General features: G+C 28.9%; 2 protein-coding genes across 18 annotated transcripts in view; one reads left to right on the forward strand and one right to left on the reverse strand.

Annotated features, from left to right (window-relative positions):
• Nucleotides 1-14,125, reverse strand: part of LOC115008491 (nestin-like) — a 22,450-nt gene continuing 8,325 nt past the window's right edge. Inside the window, exons 2-19 of one of the 5 annotated variants that reach the window (XM_029432129.1) lie at nucleotides 13,650-13,685; nucleotides 13,077-13,110; nucleotides 12,876-12,912; nucleotides 12,739-12,785; nucleotides 12,383-12,415; nucleotides 11,797-11,833; nucleotides 11,678-11,706; nucleotides 10,987-11,023; nucleotides 10,868-10,896; nucleotides 10,029-10,065; nucleotides 9,911-9,939; nucleotides 7,768-7,804; nucleotides 7,649-7,677; nucleotides 6,285-6,321; nucleotides 5,503-5,531; nucleotides 5,331-5,363; nucleotides 1,739-1,775; nucleotides 1-1,648 (exon numbers count right to left, since the gene is read on the reverse strand). In XM_029432129.1, the coding sequence (XP_029287989.1) occupies nucleotides 1,604-1,648; nucleotides 1,739-1,775; nucleotides 5,331-5,363; nucleotides 5,503-5,531; nucleotides 6,285-6,321; nucleotides 7,649-7,677; nucleotides 7,768-7,804; nucleotides 9,911-9,939; nucleotides 10,029-10,065; nucleotides 10,868-10,896; nucleotides 10,987-11,023; nucleotides 11,678-11,706; nucleotides 11,797-11,833; nucleotides 12,383-12,415; nucleotides 12,739-12,785; nucleotides 12,876-12,912; nucleotides 13,077-13,110; nucleotides 13,650-13,685 (632 nt within the window). In that variant the 3' untranslated portion in view covers nucleotides 1-1,603. Of the gene's footprint in view, nucleotides 1,649-1,738; nucleotides 1,776-3,834; nucleotides 4,431-4,520; nucleotides 4,558-5,330; nucleotides 5,364-5,502; nucleotides 5,532-6,284; nucleotides 6,322-7,648; nucleotides 7,678-7,767; nucleotides 7,805-9,910; nucleotides 9,940-10,028; nucleotides 10,066-10,867; nucleotides 10,897-10,986; nucleotides 11,024-11,677; nucleotides 11,707-11,796; nucleotides 11,834-12,382; nucleotides 12,416-12,738; nucleotides 12,786-12,875; nucleotides 12,913-13,076; nucleotides 13,111-13,649; nucleotides 13,686-14,125 lie in introns of those variants that run through there. The other 4 variants (XM_029432130.1, XM_029432134.1, XM_029432131.1 and 1 more) reach the window with 4 other exon arrangements.
• The window catches only part of LOC115008490 (trichohyalin-like), a 20,671-nt gene continuing 19,173 nt past the window's right edge, over nucleotides 12,628-14,125 (forward strand). For all 13 annotated transcript variants that reach the window (XR_003832298.1, XR_003832299.1, XM_029432117.1 and 10 more), the window contains exon 1: nucleotides 12,628-13,314. Coding sequence is in view for 11 of the 13 variants with exons in the window: in XM_029432117.1 (XP_029287977.1) it covers nucleotides 13,290-13,314 (25 nt within the window). In the remaining 2 variants the exon portion in view is untranslated. The remainder of the gene's footprint in view (nucleotides 13,315-14,125) is intronic.

A 14,125-nucleotide genomic window follows, 5' to 3' on the forward strand; every position in this document is an offset into this window, starting at 1 on the left:
ACTAATGTCATGAAGTCTGCTGTTTAAATAAAAGGCTTCTTATAGTCTGGTATTTCTAAAACAGATGAGTTTACCAAAACTTTATTTTCTTAAATAATTCGTCAGCTGTTTCATTCCATATTATCTTATCAGATACTGACATAGGGTTTTTAGGAATCAGTTTTGACAGAGGATTAATTAATAGTGCATCATTTGGCACTCAGTTTTTACAGAAATTACAAAATTTGTCTCAGTCTGGTTTAGGTGCTTCTAATTAAGTGTTCTTCCTCTCCTCTTCACGTGCTCTGCCTGATTGTGAAATGTTGCAACACAAATCCTTTACTATTGATTTGAACAATTGTAGTTTATTATATCAAGGCGCACACCATATCCTTAGTCTTTCAAGTGTGGATTAATACAATCATGAGTAATTTACTTCACATATCCATTTTACCAATCAAGCTGCGCACATTCAAAGGCTATATCATATGGGCTATATAAATAAATTTGATTTGAAGTCACATGACCTGAGTACTTGACCCATCCCCCCTTCAGTGTTTCTCATGATATAAAGTGCCCCCCTCCCCCAACAGCCTGTCAATGACTGTATGAAACCACCATTTCTGAAAGTCAATGATAGTCCAATCTCTCTCCTTCACATTGTGTACCAATTTGTGTCTACATTTAGAATTATTAGTTATCAATACATATTTTAATATAAATGATTAAATTTGCTGCACAACTAAACATTCCAGCTCACTTGGGCCTACATTTTGGTGAAAGTTGCAAAGTGCCAGCACGTGCGGCTGATTGGTTAAACAACGGTTGCTGTAGCGCCACCATCAGGACGACCAGTTCTTTAATAACCCAGGCTTTTATTTGTTTCCCTCACTGGACCCCCTGCTTTGATTTCGGACGTGTCTCTAATTCCTTTCCAACAAAACTCTCTCAGCAAAGATGGTAAATACAGTCAAAATGAAAAAAGCGATTCAGCTCTGGAGGATGAATGGTTGATTTAAGTGCCATTTATTACCAGAGGAAACGAAAGCAAGACAAAAGTTATTGAAACTCTACATGGAGCGTTTCACAGCAGGAACTTTATTCATCCGGCAGTGAAACTGAGGAACATCATGAACACAACTAGAGACACTTATTATCAGCTTGTAGAAAACCAAAGAAACCCATCACCCAAACTACACGACATATCTGTATATATCATATATTGGAGCTGCAGCCATGTGTGGTGGAACGTGATTACATTTCTGCTACTTCTTCAACTTCTTCCACGCTGGGCAGATGATTCCTTTATAGATTGATCAGAATCAGAACAAACTCCATTTAGTTTCTTTTACTCTCATAATTCACATTTCTATCTCCAGGTGTCAGTTTTCCTTTATAGGTTGCTCACAAATGAAATAAACTTGCATGTGCTTTAGGACAAAAATAATAATACAGATGTGTATAAATGACTCCTCGCATGCAATATGGTGACTGGTGCAATAATTACATTTATATTTATGAATTAGTGCAATAAACACTCATATTCTTCTGCAGAATTATATTGTATGAATTAGAATACTTAAGTATCTCCTCCAAATACTTACACCATTTTGTATTTTACCAATTACTTCGCCAGGTTCTTCAAAACCTCCTCCTCATACTTCTGATCCTGTAAACACATTTTAAAACAAATTATTTTTATGTTGATGTTCAAAGTGTTGACAGAAATCATGATGATAAAAAATCAAACAGTGATTACCTCTTCCTTCAGCTCTTTGACCTCAGGTCCATACAACCTAGAGCACGAGACACAGGAGGGTTTTAATGCTACTGCAATACTTATATTAATGCTACTGCAACACTTATATTATTACTAGTGCAATACTTATATTAATGCTACTGCAATACCTATATTAATACTACTGCAATACCTATATTAATACTACTGCAATACTTATATTAATAATACTGCAATACTTATATTAATGCTACTGCAACACTTATATTAATGCTACTGCAATACTTATATTCATACAAGTGCAACAATTATTAATACTACTGCAATACTTATATTAATACTACTGCAACAATTATTAATACTACTGCAATACTTATATTAATACTACTGCAATACTAATATTAATAATACTGCAATACTTATATTAATACTATTGCAACACTTATATTAATACTACTGCAACACTTATATTAATACTACTGCAATACTTATATTCATACTAGTGCAATATTTATAGTAATACTAGTGCAATACTTTTATTAATACTAGTGCAATATTTATATTAATACTAGTGCAATACTTATATTAATACTACTGCAATACTTATATTAATAATACTGCAATACTTATATTAATACTACTGCAACACTTATATTAATACTACTGCAATACTTATATTCATACTAGTGCAACAATTATTAATACTACTGCAATACTTATATTAATACAACTGCAACAATTATTAATACTACTGCAATACTTATATTAATACTACTGCAATACTTATATTAATGCTACTGCAATGCTTATATCAATACTACAGCAATACTTATATTCATACTACTGCAATACTTATATTAATACTAGTGCAACAATTATTAATACTACTGCAATACTTATATTAATACTACTGCAATACTTATATTAATGCTACTGCAATGCTTATATCAATACTACAGCAATACTTATATTCATACTACTGCAATACTTATATTAATACTAGTGCAACAATTATTAATACTACTGCAATACTTATATTAATAATACTGCAATACTTATATTAATACTAGTGCAACACTTATATTAATACTAGTGCAACACTTATATTAATACTACTGCAATACTTATATTCATACTACTGCAATACTTATATTAATACTACTGCAACACTTATATTAATACTACTGCAATACTTATATTCATACTACTGCAATACTTATATTAATACTACTGCAATACTTATATTAATAATACTGCAATACTTATATTAATACTACTGCAACACTTATATTAATACTACTGCAATACTTATATTCATACTACTGCAATACTTATATTAATGCTACTGCAATGCTTATATCAATACAACAGCAATACTTATATTCATACTACTGCAAAACTTATATTAATACTAGTGCAACAATTATTAATACTACTGCAATACTTATATTAATACTACTGCAATACTTATATTAATACTAGTGCAATAATTATATTAATACTACTGCAATACTTATATTAATACTACTGCAATACTTATATCAATACTACTGCAATAATTACATTAATACTAGTGCAATACTTATATTCATACTACTGCAACATTTATATTAATACTACTGCAATACTTATACTAATACTAGTGCAACACTTATATTAATACTACAGCAATACTTATATTAATACTACTGCAATACTTATATTAATACTAGTGCAATACTTATATTAATACTAGTGCAATGCTTATATTAATACTACTGCAATACTTATATTATTACTAGTGCAATACTTATATTCATACTACTGCAACATTTATATTAATACTTGTGCAACACTTATATTAATACTACTGCAATACTTATATTAATACTACTGCAACACTTATATTCATACTACTGCAATGCTTATATTAATACTACTGCAATACTTATATTATTACTAGTGCAATACTTATATTCATATTACTGCAATACTTATATTCAAACTAGTGCAACACTTATATTATTACTAGTGCAATACTTATATTCATACTACTGCAACACTTATATTAATACTACTGCAATACTTATATTAATACTACTGCAACACTTATATTAATACTACTGCGATAAGTTTATTAGTACTACTGCAATTCTTATTTTAATACTAGTGTAACACTTATATTAATACTACTGCAACACTTATATTCATACTGGTGAAATACTCACTTGTTGTACTCCTCCTCATACTTCTGATCCTGTAAACACATTTTAAAACAAATTATTTTTCTGTTGATGTTCAAAGTGTTGACAGAAATGATGATGATGAAAAATCAAACAGTGATTACCTCTTCCTTCAGCTCTTTGATCTCAGGTCCATACAACCTAGAGCACGAGACACAGGAGGTTTTTAATGCTACTGCAATACTTATATGAATACTACTGCAATACTTATATTAATGCTACTGCAATACTTATATTAATACTAGTGCAACAATTATTAATACTACTGCAATAAGTTTATTAGTACTACTGCAATTCTTATTTTAATACTAGTGTAATACTTATATTAATACTACTGCAAAACTTATATGAATACTATTGCAATACTTATATTAATACTAGTGCAATACTTATAATAATACTACTGCAATACTTATATTAATACTACTGCAATACTTATATTCATACTGGTGAAAGACTCACTTCTTGTACTCCTCCTCATACTTCTGATCCTGTAAACACATTTTAAAACAAATTATTTTTCTGTTGATGTTCATAGTGTTGACAGAAATGATGATGATGAAAAATCAAACAGTGATTACCTCTTCCTTCAGCTCTTTGATCTCAGGTCCATACAACCTAGAGCACGAGACACAGGAGGGTTTTAATGCTACTGCAATACTTATATTAATGCTACTGCAACACATTTATTAATACTACTGCAATACTTATATTAATGCTACTGCAATACTTATATTAATGCTTCTGCAATACCTATATTAATACTACTGCAATACTTATATTAATAATACTGCAATACTTATATTAATGCTACTGCAACACTTATATTAATGCTACTGCAATACTTATATTCATACAAGTGCAACAATAATTAATACTACTGCAATACTTATATTAATAATACTACAATGCTTATATTAATACTACTGCAATACTTATATTAATGCTACTGCAACACTTATATTAATGCTACTGCAATACTTATATTAATAATACTGCAATGCTTATATTAATGCTACTGCAATACTTATATTAATACTAGTGCAACAATTATTAATACTACTGCAATACTTATATTCATACTAGTGCAACAATTATTAATACTACTGCAATACTCATATTAATACTACTGCGATACTTATATTCAAACTAGTGCAACAATTATTAATACTACTGCAATACTTATATTAATAATACTGCAATGCTTATATTAATACTACTGCAATACTTATATTAATGCTACTGCAACACTTATATTAATGCTACTGCAATGCTTATGTTAATGCTACTGCAATACTTATATTAGTACTAGTGCAACAATTATTAATACTACTGCAATACTTATATTAATGCTACTGCAATACTTATATTAATACTACTGCAATACTCACTTGTTGTACTCCTCATCATACTTCTGATACAACCTACAGCACGAGACACAGGAGGTTTTTAATACTACTGCAATACTTATATTCATACTAGTGCAATATTTATAGTAATACTAGTGCAATACTTTTATGAATACTACTGCAACACTTATATTCATACTGGTGAAATACTCACTTGTTGTACTCCTCCTCATACTTCAGATCCTGTAAACACATTTTAAAACAAATTATTTTTCTGTTGATGTTCAAAGTGTAGACAGAAATGATGATGATGAAAAATCAAACAGCGATTACCTCTTCCTTCAGCTTTTTGATCACAGGTCCATACAACCTAGAGCACGAGACACAGGAGGTTTTTAATGCTACTGCAATACTTATATTAATGCTACTGCAACACATTTATTAATACTACTGCAGCACTTATATTAATACTACTGCAATACTTATATTAATGCTACTGCAATACTTATATTAATACTACTGTAATACTTACATTAATACTACTGCAATGCTTATATTAATGCTACTGCAATACTTATATTAATAATACTGCAATACTTATATTAATGCTACTGCAATACTTATATTAATACTACTGCAATACTTATATTAATACTACTGCAATACTTACATTAATACTGCTGCAATGCTTATAATAATGCTACTGCAATACTTATATTAATAATACTGCAATACTTATATTAATACTAGTGCAACACTTATATTAATACTAGTGCAATACTTATATTATTACTACTGCAACACTTATATTAATACTACTGCAACACTTATATTAATACTACTGCAACACTTATATTCATACTGGTGAAATACTCACTTGTTGTACTCCTCCTCATACTTCTGAACCTGTAAACACATTTTAAAACAAATTATTTTTCTGTTGATGTTCAAAGTGTTGACAGAAATGATGATGATGAAAAATCCAACAGTGATTACCTCTTCCTTCAGCTTTTTGATCTCAGGTCCATACAACCTAGAGCACGAGACACAGCAGGTTTTTAATGCTACTGCAATACTTATATTAATACTACTGCAATACTTATATTAATGCTACTGCAATACTTATATTAATATGACTGCAATGCTTATATTAATACTACTGCAGCACTTATATTAATACTACTGCAATGCTTATATTAATGCTACTGCAATACTTATATTAATAATACTGCAATGCTTATATTAATGCTACTGCAATACTTATATTCATACTAGTGCAATACTTATATTATTACTACTGCAACACTTATATTAATACTACTGCAACACTTATATTCATACTAGTACAACACTTATATTAATACTAGTGCAATACTTATATTAATAATACTGCAATACTTATATTAATACTAGTGCAACACTTATATTAATACTAGTGCAATACTTATATTATAACTACTGCAACACTTATATTAATACTACTGCAACACTTATATTCATACTGGTGAAATACTCACTTGTTGTACTCCTCCTCATACTTCTGATCCTGTAAACACATTTTAAAACAAATTATTTTTCTGTTGATGTTCAAAGTGTAGACAGAAATGATGATGATGAAAAATCAAACAGTGATTACCTCTTCCTTCAGCGTTTTGATCTCAGGTCCATACAACCTGGAGCACGAGACACAGGAGGTTTTTAATGCTACTGCAATACTTATATTAATACTACTGCAATACTTATATTAATGCTACTGCAATACTTATATTAATATGACTGCAATGCTTATATTAATACTACTGCAGCACTTATATTAATACTACTGCAAAGCTTATATTAATGCTACTGCAATACTTATATTCATACTAGTGCAACAATTATTAATACTACTGCAATACTCATATTAATACTACTGCAATACTTATATTCAAACTAGTGCAACAATTATTAATACTACTGAAATACTTATATTAATACTACTGCAATACTTATAATAATACTACTTCAATACTTACATTAATACTACTAAAATGCTTATATTAATGCTACTGCAATACTTATATTAATAATACTGCAATACTTATATTAATACTAGTGCAACACTTATATTAATACTAGTGCAATACTTATATTATTACTACTACAACACTTATATTAATACTACTGCAACACTTATATTCATACTAGTGCAACACTTATATTAATACTAGTGCAATACTTATATTAATAATACTGCAATACTTATATTAATACTAGTGCAACACTTATATTAATACTAGTGCAATACTTATATTATTACTACTGCAACACTTATATTAATACTACTGCAACACTTATATTCATACTGGTGAAATACTCACTTGTTGTACTCCTCCTCATACTTCTGATCCTGTAAACACATTTTAAAACAAATTATTTTTCTGTTGATGTTCAAAGTGTTGACAGAAATGATGATGATGAAAAATCAAACAGTGATTACCTCTTCCTTCAGCTTTTTGATCTCAGGTCCATACAACCTAGAGCACGAGACACAGGAGGTTTTTAATGCTACTGCAATACTTATATTAATACTACTGCAATACTTATATTAATGCTACTGCAATACTTATATTAATATGACTGCAATGCTTATATTAATACTACTGCAGCACTTATATTAATACTACTGCAATGCTTATATTAATGCTACTGCAATACTTATATTAATAATACTGCAATGCTTATATCAATGCTACTGCAATACTTATATTAATACTACTGCAATACTTATATTAATACTACTGCAATAGTTATACTCATACTAGTGCAATATTTATAGTAATACTAGTGCAATACTTTTATTAATACTAGTGCAATATTTATATTAATACTAGTGCAATACTTATATTAATACTACTGCAATACTTATATTAATAATACTGCAATACTTATATTAATACTACTGCAACACTTATATTAATACTACTGCAATACTTATATTCATACTAGTGCAACAATTATTAATACTACTGCAATACTTATATTAATACTACTGCAACAATTATTAATACTACTGCAATACTTATATTAATACTACTGCAATACTTATATTAATGCTACTGCAATGCTTATATCAATACTACAGCAATACTTATATTCATACTACTGCAATACTTATATTAATACTAGTGCAACAATTATTAATACTACTGCAATACTTATATTAATACTAGTGCAACAATTATTAATACTACTGCAATACTTATATTAATAATACTGCAATACTTATATTAATACTAGTGCAACACTTATATTAATACTACTGCAATACTTATATTAATACTACTGCAACACTTATATTAATACTACTGCAATACTTATATTCATACTACTACTGCAATACTTATATTAATACTACTGCAATACTTATATTAATACTACTGCAATACTTATATTAATACTACTGCAATACTTATATTAAATACTGCAATACTTATATTAATACTACTGCAACACTTATATTAATACTACTGCAATACTTATATTCATACTACTGCAATACTTATATTAATGCTACTGCAATGCTTATATCAATACTACAGCAATACTTATATTCATACTACTGCAATACTTATATTAATACTAGTGCAACAATTATTAATACTACTGCAATACTTATATTAATACTAGTTCAATAATTATATTAATACTACTGCAACACTTATATTAATACTACTGCAATACTTATATTCATACTACTGCAATACTTATATTAATGCTACTGCAATGCTTATATCAATACTACAGCAATACTTATATTCATACTACTGCAATACTTATATTAATACTAGTGCAACAATTATTAATACTACTGCAATACTTATATTAATACTAGTGCAATAATTATATTAATACTTCTGCAATACTTATATTAATACTACTGCAATACTTATATCAATATTACTGCAATAATTACATTAATACTAGTGCAATACTTATATTCATACTACTGCAACATTTATATTAATACTACTGCAATACTTATACTAATACTAGTGCAACACTTATATTAATACTACAGCAATACTTATATTAATACTACTGCAATACTTATATTAATACTAGTGCAATACTTATATTAATACTAGTGCAATGCTTATATTAATACTACTGCAATACTTATATTATTACTAGTGCAATACTTATATTCATACTACTGCAACATTTATATTAATACTACTGCAATACTTATATTAATACTTGTGCAACACTTATATTAATACTACTGCAATACTTATATTAATACTACTGCAACACTTATATTCATACTACTGCAATGCTTATATTAATACTACTGCAATACTTATATTATTACTAGTGCAATACTTATATTCATATTACTGCAATACTTATATTCAAACTAGTGCAACACTTATATTATTACTAGTGCAATACTTATATTCATCCTACTGCAACACTTATATTAATACTACTGCAATACTTATATTAATACTACTGCAACACTTATATTAATACTACTGCGATAAGTTTATTAGTACTACTGCAATTCTTATTTTAATACTAGTGTAACACTTATATTAATACTACTGCAACACTTATATTCATACTGGTGAAATACTCACTTGTTGTACTCCTCCTCATACTTCTGATCCTGTAAACACATTTTAAAACAAATTATTTTCTGTTGATGTTCAAAGTGTTGACAGAAATGATGATGATGAAAAATCAAACAGTGATTACCTCTTCCTTCAGCTCTTTGATCTCAGGTCCATACAACCTAGAGCACGAGACACAGGAGGTTTTTAATGCTACTGCAATACTTATATGAATACTACTGCAATACTTATATTAATGCTACTGCAATACTCATATTAATACTACTGCAATACTTATATTAATGCTACTGCAATACTTATATTAATACTACTGCAATACTTATATTAATACTACTGCAATACTTATATTAATGCTACTGCAATACTTATATTAATATGACTGCAATGCTTATATTAATACTACTGCAGCACTTATATTAATACTACTGCAAAGCTTATATTAATGCTACTGCAATACTTATATTCATACTAGTGCAACAATTATTAATACTACTGCAATACTCATATTAATACTACTGCAATACTTATATTCAAACTAGTGCAACAATTATTAATACTACTGAAATACTTATATTAATACTACTGCAATACTTATAATAATACTACTGCAATACTTACATTAATACTACTACAATGCTTATATTAATGCTACTGCAATACTTATATTAATAATACTGCAATACTTATATTAATACTAGTGCAACACTTATATTAATACTAGTGCAATACTTATATTATTACTACTGCAACACTTATATTAATACTACTGCAACACTTATATTCATACTAGTGCAACACTTATATTAATACTAGTGCAATACTTATATTAATAATACTGCAATACTTATATTAATACTAGTGCAACACTTATATTAATACTAGTGCAATACTTATATTATTACTACTGCAACACTTATATTAATACTACTGCAACACTTATATTCATACTGGTGAAATACTCACTTGTTGTACTCCTCCTCATACTTCTGATCCTGTAAACACATTTTAAAACAAATTATTTTTCTGTTGATGTTCAAAGTGTTGACAGAAATGATGATGATGAAAAATCAAACAGTGATTACCTCTTCCTTCAGCTTTTTGATCTCAGGTCCATACAACCTAGAGCACGAGACACAGGAGGTTTTTAATGCTACTGCAATACTTATATTAATACTACTGCAATACTTATATTAATGCTACTGCAATACTTATATTAATATGACTGCAATGCTTATATTAATACTACTGCAGCACTTATATTAATACTACTGCAATGCTTATATTAATGCTACTGCAATACTTATATTAATACTAGTGCAACAATTATTAATACTACTGCAATACTTATATTCATACTAGTGCAACAATTATTAATACTACTGCAATACTCATATTAATACTACTGCAATACTTATATTCAAACTAGTGCAAAAATTATTAATACTACTGCAATACTTATATTAATACTACTGCAATACTTATATTAATACTAGTGCAACAATTATTAATACTACTGCAATACTTATATTAATGCTACTGCAATACTTATATTAATACTAGTGCAACACTTATATTAATACTACTGCAATACTTACATTCATACTACTGCAATACTTATTAATACTAGTGCAACAATTATTAATACTACTGCAATACTTATATTAATACTACTGCAATACTTATATTCAAACAAGTGCAACAAGAATTAATACTACTGCAATACTTATATTAATACTACTGCAATACTTATATTCATACTGGTGAAATACTCACTTCTTGTACTCCTCCTCATACTTCTGAACCTGTAAACACATTTTAAAACAAATTATTTTTCTGTTGATGTTCAAAGTGTTGACAGAAATGATGATGATGAAAAATCAAACAGTGATTACCTCTTCCTTCAGCTCTTTGATCTCAGGTCCATACAACCTAGAGCACGAGACACAGGAGGTTTTTAATGCTACTGCAATACTTATATTAATGCTACTGCAACACATTTATTAATACTACTGCAATACTTATATTAATACTACTGCAATATTTATATTCAAACTAGTGTAACACTTATATTAATACTAGTGCACTAATTATTTTCACATTATTGCAAACCATTAATACTACTGCAATACTTATATTAATACTAGTGCAACATTTATATTAATACTAGTGCAATACTTATATTAATACTAGTGGAACACTTATATTAATACTAGTGGAACACTTATATTAATACTTGTACAGAACTTATATTCAAACTCTTACAACACTTATATTAATACTAGAGCAACACTTATATTAATACTACTGCAATAGTTATATTTAAACTAGTGCAATTCTTATTTTCAAACCAGTGCAATACTTATATTAATACTAGTGCAATATTTATATTAATACTAGTTCAATACTTTTATTAATACGAGTGCAATACCTTTATTAATACTAGTGCAATACTTATATTCATACTGGTGAAATACTCACTTGTTGTACTCCTCCTCATACTTCTGATACAACCTAGAGCACGAGACACAGGACGTTTTTAATACTACTGTAATACTTATATTCATACTAGTGCAATATTTATAGTAATACTAGTGCAATACTTTTATTAATACTAGTGCAATATTTATATTAATACTAGTGCAACACTTATATTAATACTACTGCAATACTTATATTCATACTAGTGCAATACTTATATTATTACTAGTGCAATACTTTTATTAATACTAGTGCAATACTGCTATTAATACTAGTGCAATACCTTTATTAATACTAGTGCAATACTTGTATTCATAGTAGTAAAATACTTATTTTCATACTGGTGAAATACTCACTTGTTCTCCATCAGTTTTTTCAAAACCTCCCCATCATACTCCTTAACCTGTAAACACATTTTAAAACAAATTATTTTAGTTTGGATGTTCAAAGTGTTGACAGAAATGATGATGATAAAAAATCAAAGATTGATTACCTCTTCATCCAGCACTTTGATCACAGGTGCTTCCACACTACAAAAAACACAGGAAGGCTTTCTTCAGTTCAACAGGAGACAAACAGCTGCACAGGTTTACTTACTTCACACAAACTCAGGCTGGAAATGATCCGACTGAAGTCAAACCATTAACATGATTAAATACAAATATTTAAGGAGGAAGAGATGATGTTTTCTTACCTCTTGACGTCTTTCCTCGGGGCGGGTCCAGCATCTAAACACACAAATCAACTGTTTTCAACCACACACGCACACCTCTGCATTCACAGGCTGTAGCAGTCACATTTTGTTATTTTCTGAATGAGTTGCTCAGAAATACCATCAGTTTATATGTAAGTTGTACTTTCTGTGTTTTAGGAAAGTTGTTATGGACACACATCTGTATGTGAATGGATGCAGGAGAATGAAGACATTCAGAGTGAGTTAAACTGTTGATAGTGCAACATTAAAACGTAGTTCATATTAATGGATTTTGTCATATTCCTGAATATTTCCCTTAAAGAGATGTGATTAGGTTGCTGACCCTGATGTGTGGAAAATATGAAGTGGTTTTATACATATAAAAACCTAACTATGCACTTGTTGATATGATATGAGGTTTTTATAAAATAAACTGTTTCCCTCTGTCCTTGTCCATGTTGTGCTTTACAACCTGATGAGCCTATTTAAAGCCACTATAATTAGTGTATAAATAAATTCAGGACATTTCCTGGATAAGCTTGTGTGTTTGTTGGTGGAGGTTTGACTTCTCACCAGTTACAGAAAGCAGGAGAAGTCCAGCTGCCAGGGCTGAAAGACACACAAACATACATTAGATTTTCTCTTTGTTGTTCTCTGTTTGTCCTTTAACACGCAGGAGACAAGATGCAGACAGTTGATAAGCTTTACTATTTACACTCTACCTAAACATCATCATGATCACTCAGACACAGGCTTATTATATCCTTTTCTACGCAGATGACACTGCGGAATATATCTCTGCAGAATCTCAAGCTGGTACTGACTGTTGACAAACTGTGTTTTGGCAACTGGATCAGAAACCAAAGATACAAACTGCTTTATTTCATTCAGAATAAAATGTGTCTGTCGAGGAAAGTGATAGTAGTCTACCATCATGTGTAGGCTACTTTGAAAACAAAGTTTAAAACTAAAAGCCCTTTTTAAAGCCTCCAGCCGCCGCTCACTTCATAGTGGGAACGCTGCGTTACAGAAATCGTTGGACGCAGTCG

The sequence above is a fragment of the Cottoperca gobio genome, chromosome 5, assembly GCF_900634415.1.
Source record: "Cottoperca gobio chromosome 5, fCotGob3.1, whole genome shotgun sequence".
NCBI lineage: Eukaryota > Metazoa > Chordata > Actinopteri > Perciformes > Bovichtidae > Cottoperca > Cottoperca gobio.